The sequence below is a fragment of the Medicago truncatula genome, chromosome 7 (genome assembly GCF_003473485.1).
Source record: "Medicago truncatula cultivar Jemalong A17 chromosome 7, MtrunA17r5.0-ANR, whole genome shotgun sequence".
Lineage (NCBI taxonomy): Eukaryota > Viridiplantae > Streptophyta > Magnoliopsida > Fabales > Fabaceae > Medicago > Medicago truncatula.
Genome location: NC_053048.1, coordinates 23,998,672 through 24,017,863, shown reverse-complemented (window position 1 = coordinate 24,017,863; position 19,192 = coordinate 23,998,672). Strand labels below are relative to the sequence as shown.

The following is a 19,192-nucleotide window of genomic DNA, read 5'->3' as shown; positions in this document are numbered from 1 at the left end:
GTAAATTTAAGTAAGAACCATACGAAAAAGCACCCAAAGAATTGTGTCTGAGTTTTTTCCTTTCATTAATTCATTTAAACTTTCAATTTTAAAATTTTAGAGTATTAAAAATTGAAAAAAGTTTTTTTATAAAAGTAAAAAAAAAAAAATTAATGAAAAAAACAGTACCATTGAGGCACTAGGTCAAAACCCAGTTGCACAATAAAACTCTAAAATTAGATAAATCTAAACTATCTCTATAGAACAAGGGAATGATGAAAGGAGGGGGAGAGGACCATCATTGAAGTGCCTCCAAAGACAAGCTATGGCCACCCTATTTGCCTCCCAAAAAAAACATTGATTTTATGACAAAACCTATCTTAGTTTCTAAAAATGGATTTTTTTTTTAGCAAGTTTCTGGAAATGTATTACCTAAAAAAAAAAGGCAGCACGTTTATATAAAACACTAGTATGAAACAATCAATAAAAAAATAGGGTCAGTCTAATATTGAGCTCTTTCAAAAATTGTTCAAAGTCCGGTCCATAACATTTTTGGTAAAAAAAGAAGTTTATTATTTTCTCTTATAAATTACTCCCTCCGTCCCAAATTGTATGCTGCTTTAGGAAAAAAAATTTGTCATAAATTATATGTCGCTTTACAATACCAGTGCAACATTAATGTTACTTTTCCTATTATAACCTTAACTATTTATTACTATCTCTTATTTCAATTATTTCATTTATTTTTCCCATGTTATTTATTAAGGACAATTTTGTAAAACAACTCATAATATCTTTTTTTCCACACAATATTAATTGCATTTCTTAATATGTGTGAAATGCCCAAAACGTCATACAAATTGAGAAGGAGGGAGTATCTGCTAACGACTATGTTTGTATCTCAATTTAAGAATGGAAAAGAAGTAACAGCAGAGATGAATTTATAATACAGCTAACAATTAATTCAATTTAATGACATTTACTCCTCTAGCTCACAATTAGTTCAATTTGCAAAAACTGATCAATTAAATAGTGTGCAACTCTTCTATCCAAAAAAATAAAAAATAGTGTGCAGCTCCATGCTTATAAATCATGGCCTTCTTCTATCTATAATAGACCATTTATACTATTTAAATTTTTTAAACCATCAGAATAGACGGCATCATACAATTCTTAAATCAATCACTAAGAGGCGTTTGCGTTTGTTTCAAGTTTACGAAATATAATCCATTTTTTTGGGAATACAAGGATGGAAAGAAATTTTATTCCCGGGTTTATTGAAAAAATGTGTTTGATTAATATTTAAAGTAATTAATGATTTTATTTCAACTATCATATTCTAGGAATCTTCAAATATGACAAAACAAACGCCCTTTAAAAAAATCATATAAAACCTTGCCAACTGTTTTATTTTCCATAACACACCAAATTTATTACTAACATGTTCTATCAATCTAAGTCAAACACTCAAACCATGTTTTGGCTTGATTTCCTCATGTGCAGAACTTATGACACCAAAACAATTATAGCAAGAGTGGATGACCAATTATTATTTTAATCATAAATAACTACAAAACAAAGATTAAAACAAAAACATACTCTAGGGATAATATTAGCCAAAAAAGCATAATAGTTCATTCATAAACATAGCATATACCATCAAGTAATGTCTAGAAATGCAAAATAAGTTGAGTTTCTTGGTTACATGAATTAGACTAATAATGTTTTCATTTTTTAGCAGTGTTCCCAAAACATATGCACTAGATACATACAATATTGATTAAGTTTCATTAAGATCTAAAACTCCTTGGTGGTGGTAGTGATTTGATTGTAGATTTGCAGTAATGAATTCCATTCACTTTATCCTTAAGTAGCTTCTTCTTTCATCTGGAAAGATTCTGCATAGGATGGAAGAATAAATCTCTTTGTCAAATGAAAAAAAAGAAATAATTTGAAATGAAAATTAAAAATCAATTGATCCTACTTTGAAATGTAGAACAATTGGTGTTGTCATTGTCTGTCTCTCTAAAGATATGAACAATGAAGGTAAGTATAGTGCAAGAGATGAGCTCAAACTTGCAAACATCGTCAACTTTCAACTTATTGTCCTTTGCAAATGCCTTCCATCCGGTTGTCATGAGTTCAAAATGTAGTCCGTTACGGGTCTTCTTGATAGAGTACTTTGCAGGCCAAACTCCTTTATTTAACACCTGAAAATAAATATCTCCTCTCTTCTTATCCAAATCAAAGTGTCTATTACCAAACGAACGTGGTATATTCTGCCAAGTAAAAGAAAAGACAAATGTTAATGAATAAAAAATCGAATGTTCTTGTTGAGGAGTACGATTTTTCAAACGATTTAATATGAAGAACTATGCATTAGTGGTGTTTTTTTACATAGTTATCTAATCGAATCTAATCATGATGTCATTTGTTAGGATTAATATGAAGGGCACAATTGCTCAACAGGGACCAGTTGGTATCAAGGGAAAGATGAAAAGGGAAAGAAAACAGAAAATATGTATTAATCAAGATCGCAAAATATGTATTAATCAGTCACAAAACTCGTTTAATCAAAATTATCCCCTCCCCTCAAGCGTTATTCAAATACTTGTCGAGAATAAACAAAATAACAACAGAACCTATCAATCACCTAACAAACTAATCAACTAAGTAACTCCTCTAAAAACTCTTAATTATATTCTAATTATCCTTAGTGCATACATAGTCTTTGAACTATTTTTAGATAGTCAATATATATTTCTCACGCCTTAATCTAGTAAAGAGTAGAGAAAGATTTGGTTATTGATTCTACAAGCCATATATTTCATTGTAACTTACCAGTAGAAAATGATGTTTAACGTATGATGCACGCATGACAACAACAAAGGACGGATTGCTTGTTTTGAAAGATTGTGCTCTTTCAAGAGCTGTAACTCTCTTACCAGTAATCACTTCTTTCCCTGCAAAATTGGAACATAATAAGGATAATATTTCATGAATCATGATCATCTTTCATGTTCAACAATCTTATACCTTTGGACTCTCTGTCAGTATGATGCAAAGATGCTACCTTCTGCAGTTTTTCAACTCTAAAACAACTACTGCTTCCAATGTCACATGGTTGATGAAGTTCAAAGGAGTTATCTTTTCTCTTTTGAGATGCTCTACGACTTTCACCATTTGGAGGTTTATTTCCTTGACCATTGGAGACCCTATTAGTTTTAGCTGCAACTCTTTGGAAAGGGTAATTTATCTCGAACGCACTCTTTTCAAAGATGTGCACAAGAAAATGAGAATTTCTTTTATATTTGAAAAGCAGAAGATGGCCATGTGCTAGAGAGTGATGCTTTGCAAATTCTTTCCAACCCTTTTCAAACCATATTTTTCCATCACTTTTTACCAAATTTAATTTCCACTTCGCCCCGTTTGGAGTCTTTAGATATATAGCTTTTGATAAACCTTCTCCATATTTCTCTACAAACTTTCTCGGCATCATCTGTCAATTAATTAAACTAAATTAGTATGCATGATAAAACTCATGAAATTATTTTTGGCAATATTTTTTCTATATAAAGCACTATTAGAAAAGGCCTATATACAAATAGAACATGTTATTAGATGGCCTTTATTCAATTGCCCTTCCATTTTGGTCACTGCTAAAATTGCTCAAAAACATACCTCCAGTGGTTAACTTCCGTTTGACTTTCCAGCGGCAGTTAAGTGCCCTTGGGAACTTTTTAGAGGGAGATAATAACTTTTTAAGTTGGTTTAACCGATCTTAAAAGTGTCAAAGGCAATTAATTGCCGCGGAATAGCTGAACTGTAGTTAGCTGTCGTTCGATTGGTTGGGCCAACAACAGTTGAAGAAAAGTGCAATTTAAAGATGAGCAATTTCCATCTTGCCCAAGTTAATTACTTGCTGGTTTGGTTTTAAAAAAAAAATTAAAATTAAAATAAACAAAAAAAGAAGAAAGAAATTGTTCAAATTGGCCATGAAGACATTAGCGACATAGATGAGTAGAGGTAATGCTACCAACCCACAAACTATGACAAACAAATACTGTGACATAATAAAATGCATGCAAAATACAACTAATTACAAAGTAATGTGATCAACTGATAAACATTATAAACTACCTGAACAAAGAATCTAACTCAAGATTATCAGAAGAAAAAGAAAAGAATTTAAGTAAAAGGCTTACAAGCTTTCCTTCATGAAGATTTTGAGCAAGTATTATCTTGAAAAAGTGGGTTGATCTCACCTCAGGAATTTCACTACCCATGCTACCCTGAGTTACTCTGTTCTTAAATGCGTAGTATGCTTTAATTCATTTTTCCACCTGACTAAAGTTCAAGGCTTCTTGGAACTAGTAACACATAATCACAATTACTCCACAAGTGTTTTATTGATTTCTTTCTGTATCAATTCTATGATGCAGATTGCAACCATACATTATCTGGTCATTATTATAAGTAAAAATTTGTATTTAGATTCATTTAATTAATTATGTATATAATATTTATTATAAATCACATAAATCATGTAATAAATGAATCTAAAATATTGATTTTTGCTTATATTAGTGATCAGCTGAGATACTCATATGTCCCTTTTTATAAGACTAGTTTTAAAAAATGACGGTTATTAAGAAAAATTGTTGAAGTAAAAATTTTGTTCTTTAAGAATGTAATCATAGCCACATACTCCTTCCGGAATAAAATATAAGCAAATAAACTAGTTGAAAGGTCAGTGTATATCTACTTAAAAATTTAGTCCACATACATCAACTTTTCAACTACCATAGTTGCTTATATTTCATTCGGGTGGGAGTAATTCGCAATTCACATTGGTACAAGGTACATATAAGTTAACGATACGCGAGTACGCAACATGTGATCACTTACACTTTGTTTGGTCGTAAAGAGAAATTGTAAATAGATAAATAGGTGAGAGAGAGTATCAGAAGAGAGAAAGATGTAAGAAATATAGTAGATTTGAGGTGTTGTTTGTTATAAGAGAAAGATGAGAGAAATAGAAGAGAAAGAAGTGTTAATTATATATAAAAGTACCAAAATATCCCTAAATTTGAAAAACATCTATCCAAAATAAATTTTGCTCATTTGATAGTTAATATTAATTAAAATAATTAGTGCTTTGTTTTTTTACAAATGAAATGATTATTTAAAGTAAATAAATTATTTATTTTGATTTAATTAACTAATTAATTCACACACTTTTATGTGATTTTAGAACGTAACAATGCTATAAAATATTCTCTGGAAAAAAAAATGCTATAAATTAAAGTAAGTATAGATAATATGAAAGACATGGTCTCTCTCCCTTTCTTCGCACATCAGAGGAGACTCAAAAAGTGGGTGGGGCCTACAAATTATAATCTCTCTTCTGCATTTTTCTCTCTTCAATATCTCTCGCATCAAACTCTCACCTACCAAACGAACCGTTAGTAAATATTGGGGTATAGAGCTTCAAAACACGTTAGTTTGTAGTACCAATATATACTAGCATTATCTAACTAAGTATAGTAAGCTATGAATATTATCCCTCTGTCTCATAATAAATAACTCTCGAAAAAAAAGGTCCTAAAATGAATTACTCTTTTCACTTTTCAATTCAATATTGATTACATTTTTACAGTTACACGGTTTAAATAATACTAATTTCATCACTTCCAACTCACTATATTTCACTTTGCATTTATGATAATGATGAATGTATCAATACTTGGCAAAGGTACTTAAACCATCAAAAGCATCACTTTTCTTAAGATATACTTCCTCTGTTCCAAAATACATGTCGCGGTTTTACAATATGCACTATTCAAATAACTTACTTTGACCATATTTGTTAACTAATATATAAATATAAATGTTTGCACGTAAAATGTTATTTGATTTGTCTCGATAGATATAGTCAAAGTAGTGTATTAACATGTGTGAAGTGGTTGACTACAACATGCATTTGAGAACGAAGAAAGTATGAAATGATCAAATAGCTTAGTTATATTGGGACGAAGGGGGTAATATTAATTAGTTAAATTAATCAATGCGAGAAAGTATAAGGATTATTATAATAGTCAAATGCAATAAACTAGTGCCCATTTACCAAAACTTTTTTTATATTCACTTTTTTTCTTTTTTTATGAGTATTATTTTGCAAGAGACATTCTCTTTTTGCAAGTTTCAAAGAGATTTTATGCAAATTTTATATGCACAACCAAAGGTTTTCCTTTATATCTCCTACTCAACCTTGGTTCCTCTTTCTTCAAACTTTATTTTTCTCGATTCGCCGATTTTGAAGAATTATTAGAGAATTTGAGAGAACAAGTTCACAAAAGTACCACGAATTGGTATGCATGCACAAGTCCGTGGCTCGCAGCATGTCAACAAAATTATGTGATTATGAACGTAACCACTCTCAAATGGCCTAAGAGCGTCACCGTCCATCCTACGAGCGCATGAGACATGTGTAGACAATCACGTAGTGACAACTACCCCCACTTAAAGGGATCCACCTTCGAGGACATGCATGTAAGCTTTATCAAACGACTTTCTAGCAATATCCTTGGTCTAGCCTCGTTCTTATTACCTCCTAAAGCTCCTTACGTCATAAAGACAATAAGGGCTTGGGTGACAACCGTTCTGGAATAGGTCTCAACTCACATCACCGACTCAATACATGACGGTCCATTAACTCATAATCCTTATCGTTCAAGCAAAATAGAGGAATTCATGTATGTTTTACCGCACAATAGCACGCATCGATCAATCTAGATCGTTCATATGATCAATAACGGCCTCACGCACATCTCGGCACGGTTTCACAAAGTTAGTTACAAGTATGCTCCACTGTATGAGTGTGGCTCCGCCATATGATCACATTTTCAACACTTTCCGCACATTTTCCTTCCTTATTTTTGTCACTAATTTGAGTGTTGTAGTGCTAACCTACAAATTTATTTCCCCTCATCGGAGAACTACTTCCACCACATCGGAGATCACCTCATAAGAGCACTTTCAACAGTTATCGGTTGTTCTGGTCTATTACATATCAATCATAAAATTAATTGAGCATAGGTTAATATTAACCAAAGAAGCATAATAACCCATTCAAAGAAATAACATAAAGTAATGTCTACAAATCCAAAATAAAAGTTGAACTTCTTAGTTACAGGAAGTAGACTAGTAGAGATTGTAGTAAAGATTTCCATTCCTTTTCTTTATCCTTGAGAAGCTTCTTCTTTCACTTGGGAAAATTCTGCATATGATAAGAATATATTTATTTGTCATATGAAAAAAATAAATAATTTGAAATGAAAACTAAACATCAATTAATCATACTTTGAGATGCTGAACAATTTGTGTTGTCATTGTCTGTCTCTCTAAAGATATGAACAATGAAGGTAAGTATAGTGCAAGAGATGAGCTCAAATTTGCAAACATCGCCAACTTTCAACTTATTGTCCTCTGCAAATGCCTTCCATCCACCTGTGATTTCAAACTGTAGTCCTGTTCTGGACTTCCTGATAGAAAACCTTGTAGGCCAAACTCCTTCATTTAACACCTGAAAATGAATATCTCCTCTCTTCTTATCCAAATCAAAGTGTCTATTACCAAACTTACGTGGTATATTCTGCCAAACAAAAGAAAAAACCAATATTGTTAATAAATAAAAAAATGTGTAGAAGTCAAACTAGCCCACCAAAATTGCACTGAGGTAAGTCATACCTTAGACCTCAAGAGGAGCGCACTTTAAGGTCAGAAGCCAAAACCACCGTTAAATTATTTTTAAATTATCAATATATATAGCTCACCCCTTAATCTAGTAAAGACTAGAGAAATATTTGGTTATTGGTTCTACAAGCAAAATATGTTATTGTAACTTACCATTAAAAATTTATGTTCAACGTATGATGCACGCATGACAACAACAAAGGATGGATTTCTTATTTTGAAAGATTTTGCTCTTTCAAGAGTTGTAACTTTTTCAGCAGCAGTAATCACTTGTTTTCCTACAAAATTGGAACATTATCAGACACATATTTCATGATCAAGACTTAACATGAAATGCCTACTAGATTTAATGCATACTATGAAATAAAAAGCTAATAGTTTATGCTAATTTGTGAAGCTTTCATGAGACAATGAAGACGTAAAATCTTTTTATTTTTTTACCTTTGGATTTCTTTTGTGATTTCCCAACTTTAACACAACTACTACTTCCAAATTCAAAGGAATTAGCTTTTCTCTTTTGAGCTGCTCTACAATTTTCACCATTTAGAGATTCATTTCCTTGATCATTGGAGATCGTTTTAGCTTCAACTCTTTTGGAAGGGTAATTTGTCTCCAAGGCACTCTTTTCAAAAATATGTACCTCAAAATTGGAAGTTTTTTCATATCTGAAAAGAAGAAGATGGCCATGAGCTAGAGAGTGATGCTCTGCAAATTGTTTCCAACCCTTTTCAAACCATATCTTGCCATCACTTTTTACCAAATTTAATTTCCATTTTCCACCATTTGGAGTCTTTAGACATGTTTCTTTTGGTAGACTTTTTCCATATTTCTCCACAAATTTTCTTGGCATCATCTGTCAATTAATTACACCATATTATTTTCCCACTCTATATTAGTTTTTCTCACACTCGCTACGGTATTCGGATTTTATAATCCAAAATTGAATAAAACTAACAGAAATGACTAAATGTAGTAACAGTAAGAAACTTAGAGGACTGAAATAAATCAATTTTTAGTTAGAGGACCAATCTGATACCAATTATATAGTTAGAGGACCAAAAAGGTAATTTAGCCCATGATAAAATGCATGCAGAATACAACTAATTGCAAAGTAATGTGATCATGTTATAAACATTATAAACTACCTGAACAAAGAATCTAATTCAAGATTATCAGAAGAAAAAGAAAAGAATTCAAGTAAAAGGCTTACAAGTTTTCCTTCATGAAGATTTTGAGCAAGTATGATCTTGAAAAAGTGGGTTGGTCTCACCTCAGGAATTTCACTAGCCATGAGTTGATACTCCCTGCTGTGAAGTTTAGATGACAATTATAGTTAAGAGGAATAGAATTAAACTACTGCTTTCGTATGAGACTGAGTGTGTGGAAGTAGTTGAGATTTATTGTTTGGATACCCATACTACCCTGAGTTACTCTGTTCTTAAATGCGAAGTATGCTTTAATTCATTTTTCCACCTGAGTAAAGTTCAAGGCTTCTTGGAACTAGTATCACATAATCACAATTACTCCACAAGTTTTTTATTGATTTCTTTCTTAATTCTATGATGCAAATTTTAGACATACACCCTGGGAAAAAATTTATATTTTACATATTTATATGAATAATTATATATATGGTCTTTATAATAGATCATATATATAATTTAATAAATAAATATAAATGTTAATTTTTGTTTATAATTGTGATCAGATGGTGTACTCGTTTGTCCTTTTTTATAAGACTAGTTTAAAAAAAATTAAAATTATTAAAAATAATTGTTGAAGTAATAAATTTGTTCTTCGAGAATGTAACCATAGTCACATACTCCTTCAGGAATATAATTTAAGCAAATAAATTAGTTGAAAGATCAATGTATGTAGTTAAAAATTTAGTCCACGTACATCAACTTTTCAACTACCATATTTGTTTATTTTCATTCAAGAGGGAGTAATTCGCAATTCACATTGGTGCAAGATACATATAAGTTTATGATACGCGAGTACACAACATGTGAAGAACTTAGTACATATTGGGGTATAGAGCTTCAATACACGTTAGTTTGTACTCGTACCAATACTAGTATTACCTAACTAAGTATAGTAAGATATCAATATTATCCCTCCTTATCATAATAAATGACTCATTTGTAAAAAAAATTGTCCTAAAATGAATTACTCTTTTCACTTTTCAATGCAATATTGATTACTTTTTTATAGTTATACTGTCTAAATAATATTAATTTAATCAATATTTGACAAGGGTACTTAAATCATCAACTTTGTATAAGCAAAAATTGGTCAACAAAAGTTAATGTATTTGGTTAAAAATTTGTACCTAATACATTAACTTTTATTGATCAATTTTTGCTTATATTTTGGGATGGAGGGAGTATTAAATTTAATAACTTTTTTATCATTGATAATTAAAGATTAGGCATGGCAACAAAACTCATATCCGTGGTTACCCGCCCGAACCAAACCCAATTTGACGGGTTTTCCCCGTTTTGACTGGGTTTGGTTATGGGTATGGGTTTTCCCCGATCTCAAAACACGGGTATGGGACGAGTAACGGGTATATAGGTACCCACCCCGAACCCATACCCAAACCCGTCCCAAATGTAAAAAATTACTTTATGTTGATATGTTATGTTATTTTGTTTGATAATTGCCATGTTAATAAAAACTATCATTGATATTTAAATGATTAACTAAATCATTTTGTCTAACAAATGTGAAAGTGAGCTTATTGTTGGATAATGTATTACAACGTTGCTCTTGGGGATGTTAAAAAACTTCTATTTTTTATTAAAAAAATTATTCAATGCGGGGACGGGGATGGGGTGGGGATACCCGAACCCGTCGGGGACGGGGATGGGATTCAATTTCTCATCCCCGTTGGGTATGGGTAGGGTAACGGGTAAGTATATGATAATCGGGTATGGGGATGAGGAAGGTAAAACCCGTCCCCACCTCGCCCCATTGCCATGCCTATTAAAGATATTAACATTCAAAGTTGTGTATATTGACACGTGTGAAGTAGTTGACTACGACATGCATTTGAGAACGGAGAAAACATGAAATGATCAAATGGCTTGGTTATATTGGGACGAAGGGTGTAATATTTAATTAGTTAGATTAATTAGTGAGAAAAAGTAGAAGGATTATAATAGTCAAATGTAATAAACTAGTGCCCACACCAAAACCATTTTTATATTCACTTTCTTTTCTTTATTTATCGTATTATTTTGCAAGAGAATTCTCTTTCTCCAAGTTTCAAGAGATTTTATGCAAATTTTATATGTACCACCAAAGGTTTTCATGTATATCTCCTACTCAATTTCGTTTCCTCTTTCTTCGATCTTCATTTATCTTGGTTCGTCAATTTCGAAGAATTGTTGGAGAATTTGCGAGAACAAGTTCACAAAAGTACCATGAATAGTATGCATGTACCAGTTCTTGGTTCGCAACATGCCAACAAAATTATGTGATTATGAACGTAACCACTCTCAAATGACCTAATTGTGTCACCTTTCGTCTACGAGTGCATGAGACATGTGTAGAACAATCACGTGGTGACAACTACCCCCACTTAAAGGGATCCACCTTCGAGGACATGCAGGTGAGCTTTATCAAACGACTTTCTAGCAATATCCTTTGTCTAGCCTCGTTCTTATCATCTCCGAAAGCTCCTTACCTCATAAAGTTAGTAAGGTCTTGGGGGACAACCGTTCTAGAATGGGTCTCAGCTCACATGGCCGACTCAATACATGACGGTCCATTAACTCATAATCCTCATTGTTCAGGCAAAATAGAGGAATTCATGTACGCTTTACCGCACAATAGCGTGCATGGATCAATCTAGATCGTTTGATATGATCTATAACGGCCTCATGCACATCTCGCACGGTTTCAAAGTTAGTTACAAGTATGCTCCACTGTATGAGTGTGGCTCCGCCATATGATCACATTTTCAACACTTTCCACACATTTTCCTTCCTTACTTTTGTCACTAATTTGAGTGTTGTAGTGCTAACCTACAAATTTATTTCCCCCTCACCGGAGAACTAGTTCCACCACATCATAGATCACCTCATAAGAGCACTTTCATTGGTGATTGGTCGTTTTGATCTACTACATATCAATCGTAAAATTAACTAAGCATAGGTTAATATTAGCCAAAGAAGCATAATAGCTCATTCAAAGAAATAGCATAAAGTAATGCCTACAAATGCAAAATAAAAGTTGAACTTCTTAGTTACAGGAAGTAGACTAGTCTAGTGTTCCATATTTTAGCAGTACTCCTAGAACATGCACCAGATACATGCAACAATAATTAAGCTTCTTAGTTATAGGAAATAGACTATTAGTGATTTGATTGTAGATTTGTAGTAATGATTTCCATTCCTTTTCTTTATCCTTGAGAAGCTTCTTCTTTCACTTGGGAAAATTCTGCATATGAGAAGAATAAATTTATCTGTCAATTGAAAATTATAAATAATTTTAAATGAAAACTAAATATCAATTAATCATACTTTGAGATGCTGAACAATTTGTGTTGTCATTGTCTGTCTCTCTAAAGATGTGAACAATGAAGGTAAGTATAGTGCAAGAGATGAGCTCAAATTTGCAAACATCGTCAACTTTCAACTTATTGTCCTTTGCAAATGCCTTCCATCCAGTTGTGAGATCAAAATGTGGTCCTTTAAGGGTCATCCTGATTAGGTACTTTGCAGGCCAAATTCCTTCATTTAACACCAAATATACATCTCCTCTCTTCTTATCCAAATCAAAGTGTCTATTACCAAACTTACGTGGTATATTCTGCAAACCAAAAGAAAAGAAGAATGTTAATGATTAAAATTAGAAAGTTTTTGTTGGAGTACTTAACAGTGTGTATTTTCTTTGCAACTTACCACAAGAAATCGGTGTTCCACGTATGATGCGCGCATGACAACAACAAAGGATGGGTTACATGTTTTGAAAGATTGTGCTCTTTCAAGAGCTGTAACTCTCTTTGTAGCAAGCACTTGTTTCCCTGCAAAATTTGAACACAATAAGGTTGATATTTCATGATATCATCTTTTATGTTTCTATATATTGCAACCAGCTAAAAATGTATGTCAATTCCTCGTTGAATTGTATACAATTTTAGCTGGTTTCACTATATAGCTGTTCTGAAGGGATTTGAACTTCGTCCATCGCCACATCATGGAAAGAAAAATGATAATACGAATTGAAGAGAACAAAAGCTAACAATTTATGTTTACTTGTGAAACATTGATGAGACAATGAAGACACAAAATCTTATACCTTTGGACTCTCTGCCAGCATGATGCAAAGTTGCTACCTTATTCAATTTATCAACTTCAACACAACTATTGCTTCCAATTTCACATGGTTGATGAAATTCAAAAGAAGAGTTAGCTTTTCTCTTTTGACCATTGGAGACATTTTTAGCTGCAACTCTTTGGAATGGATAATTTATCTCTAAGGCACTCTTTTCAAAGATGCGCACAAGAAAACGAGAATTTCTTAGATATTTGAAAAGCAGAAGATGGCCATGAGCTAGAGAATGATGCTCTGCAAATTCTTTCCAACCCTTTTCAAACCATATCTTGCCATTAATTTTTAGCAAATTTAATTTCCACTTTGCACCATTTGGAGTCTTTAGATATATAGCATTTGATAAACCTTCTCCATATTTCTCCACAAACTTTCTTGGCATCATCTATCAATTAATTAAACCAAATTAGTATGCATGATAGTACTTTCTAAGTAATGTGAGACTCCTATATCACATTTATCAGAATAATTACTTAGTTTTCTAATCAGGCCGCTTAACCTAACTTGTCCAAGCCAAGTGGGCCGAATTGAGTAAACAGGTTGCACCAGCCCATAGTTTCATTAGGCTACAAATTTGGGAGAATTGCTTTTCTCCCATCTGTTTTTGCTCATTCCCATCAAGAAATACACCTGCGTGAGTTAACTCACGCAGAGAATACACATGCGCGAGTTACCAAACAAATTTGTCCCTAAATATAAGCTCATATGCAGTTTACCATGTGCATTTTTCTTAATTATAAGTCCCCTGTTAGAGAGCATTTATATCAATCGCCCTTCCATTTTGGTAGTCCAATATGTCATGATACATGCTATCTTACCCAAGTTAATTACTTGCTGGTTTGGTTTTAAAAAAAAAAAAAGTTAAGAAAGAAAAAGTTCAAATTGGCGATGAAGCCATGCAGCGACATAAATTTCCTTTTTTGGTAGATAGGCGAAATGACAAAGTCATCATAAACTCACACACACAAGTGGAGGTGCCGGGGTTCGAACTCTGATCATGACGTCCGGCCTAACAATTTCGACATGCCAGTTGACCTAGGACTTATGGAACATGTAGCGACATAGACGAGTAAAGGCAATAATGCTACTAACCCACAAACTATGACCAACAAATCTTGTGTCATAATAAAAGCATGCAAGCAAAATACAAAGTAATGTAATCATGTTATAAGATATACAAACAATATAAACTAACTGAACAAAGAATCTAACTCGAGATTATCAGAAGAAAAATAATAGAATCTAAGTCAAAGGCTTACAAGCTTTCCTTCCTGAAGATTTTGAGCAAGTATTATCTTGAAAAAGTGGATTGGCTTCAACTCAAGAGTTTCACTAGCCATGAGTGAGTACTGCTTGCTATTAAGTTTAGATGACAATTACAGTTAAGGAGGATAGAATTAAATTATATGGCTTTCGTATTAGACCGAGTGTGTGTGTGACACTCTCTCTTTATTTTGTGGAAGTAGTTGAGATTTATTGTGTTTGACTACTTCATTTAAAACTCCTGATGAATAAGCTAAACTACCCTACACTGTTCTTCAATGGGTATGTTTAATTCATTTTTCCACCTCACCAAAGTTCAAGGCTTCTTAGAACTACTCCTTCTAACAATAATTATTGGGTCTTGTTAAAGAGTGTCCGAGGCACCGGTTAAGAAATCTATAAATAGAATTTATGTCTTGGAAATATAAACTGTCATTTTTTATTAAATATTAATTACATTACTTTTTAATAAAACCTTATTTCTTTTGGTGCTTAACAAATGTCTTGGGGGCACTGACTAACTTTCTCCATAATTATATAAGAAACAATTGACTTTTGGATTCATTGAATAATTAATGTATCCGGGCTATTTTTAGACTATATACATCAATTATTCAATGAATCTAAAAAGTCAATTGTTTTTTATATATAAGACCGAAGAGAGTAGTTGTTCTATGAGAATAAATCAACGATACTTTTTATAAATAATAGTAAGTAGTAACAAATAATCACAAATAGAAGTGTTTTTTTTGGAAATGCTAACAAATCACGTACTTAGAAAGTTTAAAAAAGATTTTTTTTTTTTTTTTATGCCCGTGAGCTTAGTCAATTGTGTGAGCTCTAGCCACTAGACTATTTGACAAAAAAAAAAAATTCGTGGGATTGATACATTTAAATTAGGTCACTTAAAATTATAAAGATGGAGTACATGATAAATTGATAGTATTAATTAGAGGCATATTTGAAAAAAGAACAATAAATGCATTTAATAATGGCAAAATTACATTTTTAGTCCATTAACTTAATTTTAGATAACTGTTTGATCCTTTATTTTTTTTCATTACAATTTCGTCCTTTTGATCCATTTACGTATGAATTTTGAAGCTTAAAATTCATGATTTTATTTTCTTATGGTCTTTCAGTCTTTAAATCTATGATCTTTGTCTATGTTTGCATAAGAATATTAGATTTGAACCTTGTAAATGTATATGAAAATGGACAAAAAGGACCAAATTGAAATGAAAAAAAGATAAAGGACCAAACTGTTACCTGAGCTAAGACACTAAAAATGTAGTTTTGCCTTTAATAATTTATAGCAGATCTTATATTTAGAGACAACAAATTTTTTGTAGTTGTTCTTATAATTAATAACAAAGATAGTACAATGTCAATGTAAGCATTCTATAGGTTTGATTTGGAACTGTAGAGGAGCGCCGAGTACTGCATTCTATAGGTTTTGTAAGTATTATGTTGATGCTAATAAACCAGATATGTTAGTTATCTTGGAGACTATAGTGGATCCGGAGTAGTTAAGGAGAACCTTTAGCTTATTGGGTTATGAAGGCTATGATCATACAGAGGTTAGGGGGTATGCAGGTGGGATAGCTTTTGCTTGGAAGAGTGACATGGTGGATGTGATTATTATTCAAAAACATTTTCAATTCATGCATGTAAAAGTGTGTTCACGGAGATGGAGATTGGTTTTTTACACCGGTGTATGCAAGTCCTAATGAAGATCTCAGAAGAATTTTGTGGGATGAGTTGTTTAGGCTAGCATCAGGTATGAGTAATCAGACTTGGCTTGTTGGAGGAGATTTCAATGATATTGCTGAAGTGTCTGAAAAGAAAGGGGGTGTGCCTGCTTCTTTTCATAAATGCTCCAAGTTCAAGGATAGATTAAATGGGTGTCATCTAATGGACCTTGGTGTGGTAGGGTCTAAGTATACATGGAGAGGTCCTATGTATCAGGGAGGATGCCGTATTTTTGAGAGACTTGATCGTGCTTTGTGTAATGAGCAATGGAGGTTGGCTTTCCCTAATGCCTACGTTAAAACTTTGCCACGTCTAGATTTTTCTGACCATCATCCAATTCTCATTGTGCCGTATGTAGATGTGGATCGAAGGGTTGAAACAAATTTTAGATTTGAGAGTGCTTGGATTCTGTAAGATTCTTATAAGGAGGTGTTATCCAAGGTGTGGAATCCGAATGAGCATATGGTGACTAATCTTGATAATTTCCGCAGCTATGTGCCATTATGGAAACTGCAATCTATTGATAGTGTCAAGAAAAAAAAGAAGGAATTTATGGCGAGACTTAATGGTATTCAGAGAAGAATTCGGAATGGAAGGGGTCATAGTGGATTGATGAGGTTGAAGAGGAAGCTTCAAAAAGAAATGTCTCGAATTTTTCAACAAGAAGAACTCATGTGGTTTCAACGATCTAGAGCTAAGTGGTTGGTGGATGGAGATAGGAACACTAGGTACTATCATTTAAAAACAGTGCAGCGAAGGAGAAGAAACAAAATAATTATGCTTAGGAATGTTGATGGCCATTGGGTGGAGATTGTTGAAGAGGTAAAAGATATGGTTAATAAGTACTATTATGAACTTTTCACTACTAATGTTGACACCAGTGAATGGTTTCAAACAAGTCTTGCTTTTCCCAGACTTGATTTGGAAACTTTAGAAATCTTGAGGCATCCTCTTGTTGACGAGGAGATTCGTAGTGCGGTTTTTAGCATGACACCGTGGAAGGCTCCTGGTCCTGATGGTTTTCCGGCTGGTTTTTATCAAAAATCTTGGTCGATTATTGGTAAAAATACATGTGATTTTATCAAGAAGTTATGGTGTAGTCCGGAGCAATTGGCAGAAATCAATAGTACAAATATTTGCTTGATACCAAAAGTGCAAGATCCTCAATTTGTCAATCAATTCAGACCGATCTCTTTGTGCAATACAGTTTATAAAATTTTGAGCAAAGTGATTGTCAATAGACTTAAAAATTGTGTTGCTGAAATTGTGTCGCCTTTTCAGACAGGCTTTATTCCAGGAAGGAGTATTCATGAGAATATAGTTGTTGCTCAGGAAATGATACATTGTATTAATCGTTTGAAGAGTAAAATGGGGTATTTTGCTATTAAGGTGGATCTCGCCAAACTTATGATAATTTAAGCTGGAATTTCATTCATATGACGCTTCTTGAAGTTGGTCTCCCTATGGAAATGATTAATGTTATTATGCATTCAGTGACGACAGTGAGAACTAATGTTCGATGGAATGGTAACCGTGCTGATTTTTTCACTCCTAAGAAAGGTTTGAGGCAAGGTGATCCTATTTCACCTTATCTATTCGTTATATGCATGGATAAATTGTCCCATCTTATTAGTGAGGCAATCGATAAAGGTGATTGGTTGGATTTGAAAACTGGTAGAACCGGTCCAATGATTTCTCATTTGATGTTTGCTGATGATTTATTGTTATTCGGTCAAGCAACTGACAGTCAAATGAGAGGAGTGATGGAAGTTCTTAATAAATTTTGTCATCTATTAGGTCAAAGTATAAGTATCCAGAAGACTACCATTTTCTTCTCCAGTAATGTTTACAGAGTTACCAGAAGATTATTAGTTGATATATCTGGTTTCAGGGAGACTACAGAGTTGGGTAAGTATCTAGGTGTGCCACTTACAGGAAAAGCTCCAAGGAGAAAAGATTTTCAGTATTTAGTTAATGAAGTGAGGAACAAGCTGACAGCATGGAAGAGTAATCAATTCTCTTTTGCAGGGAGAGTGACGCTTGCTAAATCCGTCATTGAAGCTATACCTATGATGAATAGTGTTGTTCCAAAAGCATATGTGCAAGAGATCCAAAAAGTGCAGCGGGCTTTTATTTGGGGGGATAAAGAGGTTAGGAAACATATTCATGCTGTTAAGTGAGATGATGTAGCAAAACCTAAGCATCTTGGGGGGCTCAACATCAGACGGTTAGAAGAAATGAATCAGGCTTGTTTGTTAAAGTTGGTTTGAAAATTAAAGAGTGGTGATAATGCTCTTTGGTGTAGTGTTCTCAAAGGAAAATATGACCGGGTTAATTTGTTGATGGATGAGGTGGTGTCTAAACCGAATGATTCAAGTTTGTGGAAGAATTTGGTTCAATTATGGCCCAAAATTGAGAGTTTGGTGTTATGGTAAGTAGGAAATGGTGATGCTATCCATGCGTGGGATCAGTGTTGGATAGAGGCGGGGTTGAAAATTAGTGATTTGGATATTGTCATTCCTCCTTCTTTGAGAAATGCAAAGGTTGGAGAGCTTGTTGATGATTGTGGAGAGTGGAAATTTTGTGATCTTCAAACGTGGATGCTAGTGGAAATTCTGCAAAAAATTCGTGTCATTCCTCCTCCTCGGACTGAGCAAGGGGATGATATTAATGCTTGTACAGGCGGGAATACAAGGGACTTTTTTGTTGCTCATGGTTATAACGTGTTATGCAATTTTGACATGAGTGACGTTGTAGATCGTTGGGATCGAGTCTGGAAGCTTCATGTTCCAGAAAGAGTTCGAAGTTTCGTTTGGCTTATCAAACATGATAGGCTAATGACATGCAGTAGGCTCAACCGTATGCACATAGGGAATCCTTACTGTCATCATTGTGGGGATGCCATCGAGACAACCTTGCACGTCCTAAGGGATTGTCCTTTGGCAGAGTCGGTGTGGCTAAATTATGTTGAATTACAATTCCGTACCAATTTCTATACTACAGATTTGAGAGATTGGATAGAGCAGAATCTAAACCGGAAGAGGTGGGCAGAATTTTGGGCGACGGCGTGTCACACTCTTTGGTATTGGAGGAACAAGCTAGT

General features: G+C 33.3%; 3 protein-coding genes across 3 annotated transcripts; all 3 read right to left on the bottom strand.

Annotated features, from left to right (window-relative positions):
- Nucleotides 1-1,591: 1,591 nt before the first annotated feature.
- LOC11435758 (B3 domain-containing transcription factor VRN1) lies at nt 1,592-4,385 on the bottom strand. The gene is made up of 5 exons (XM_003622618.4): nt 4,185-4,385; nt 3,016-3,478; nt 2,821-2,942; nt 1,964-2,258; nt 1,592-1,877 (listed from the first exon to the last, which is right to left on the bottom strand). Exons 1-5 carry the CDS (start codon nt 4,263-4,265, stop codon nt 1,846-1,848), a joined length of 993 nt encoding a protein of 330 aa, XP_003622666.4. The 5' UTR covers nt 4,266-4,385; the 3' UTR covers nt 1,592-1,845.
- A 2,732-nt stretch (nt 4,386-7,117) lies between these two features.
- Nucleotides 7,118-8,584, bottom strand: LOC11446380 (B3 domain-containing transcription factor VRN1). Its single transcript, XM_024770868.2, has 4 exons — nt 8,176-8,584; nt 7,888-8,012; nt 7,342-7,633; nt 7,118-7,258 (listed from the first exon to the last, which is right to left on the bottom strand). The coding sequence occupies exons 1-4, from the start codon at nt 8,582-8,584 to the stop codon at nt 7,221-7,223; spliced, it is 864 nt and encodes a 287-aa protein (XP_024626636.1). The 3' UTR covers nt 7,118-7,220.
- Nucleotides 8,585-11,913: 3,329 nt separating this feature from the next.
- On the bottom strand, nt 11,914-14,520 carry LOC11437270 (B3 domain-containing transcription factor VRN1). Its single transcript, XM_003622615.3, has 5 exons — nt 14,334-14,520; nt 13,042-13,459; nt 12,645-12,766; nt 12,264-12,552; nt 11,914-12,180 (listed from the first exon to the last, which is right to left on the bottom strand). Exons 1-5 carry the CDS (start codon nt 14,412-14,414, stop codon nt 12,143-12,145), a joined length of 948 nt encoding a protein of 315 aa, XP_003622663.1. The 5' UTR covers nt 14,415-14,520; the 3' UTR covers nt 11,914-12,142.
- Nucleotides 14,521-19,192: the final 4,672 nt, after the last annotated feature.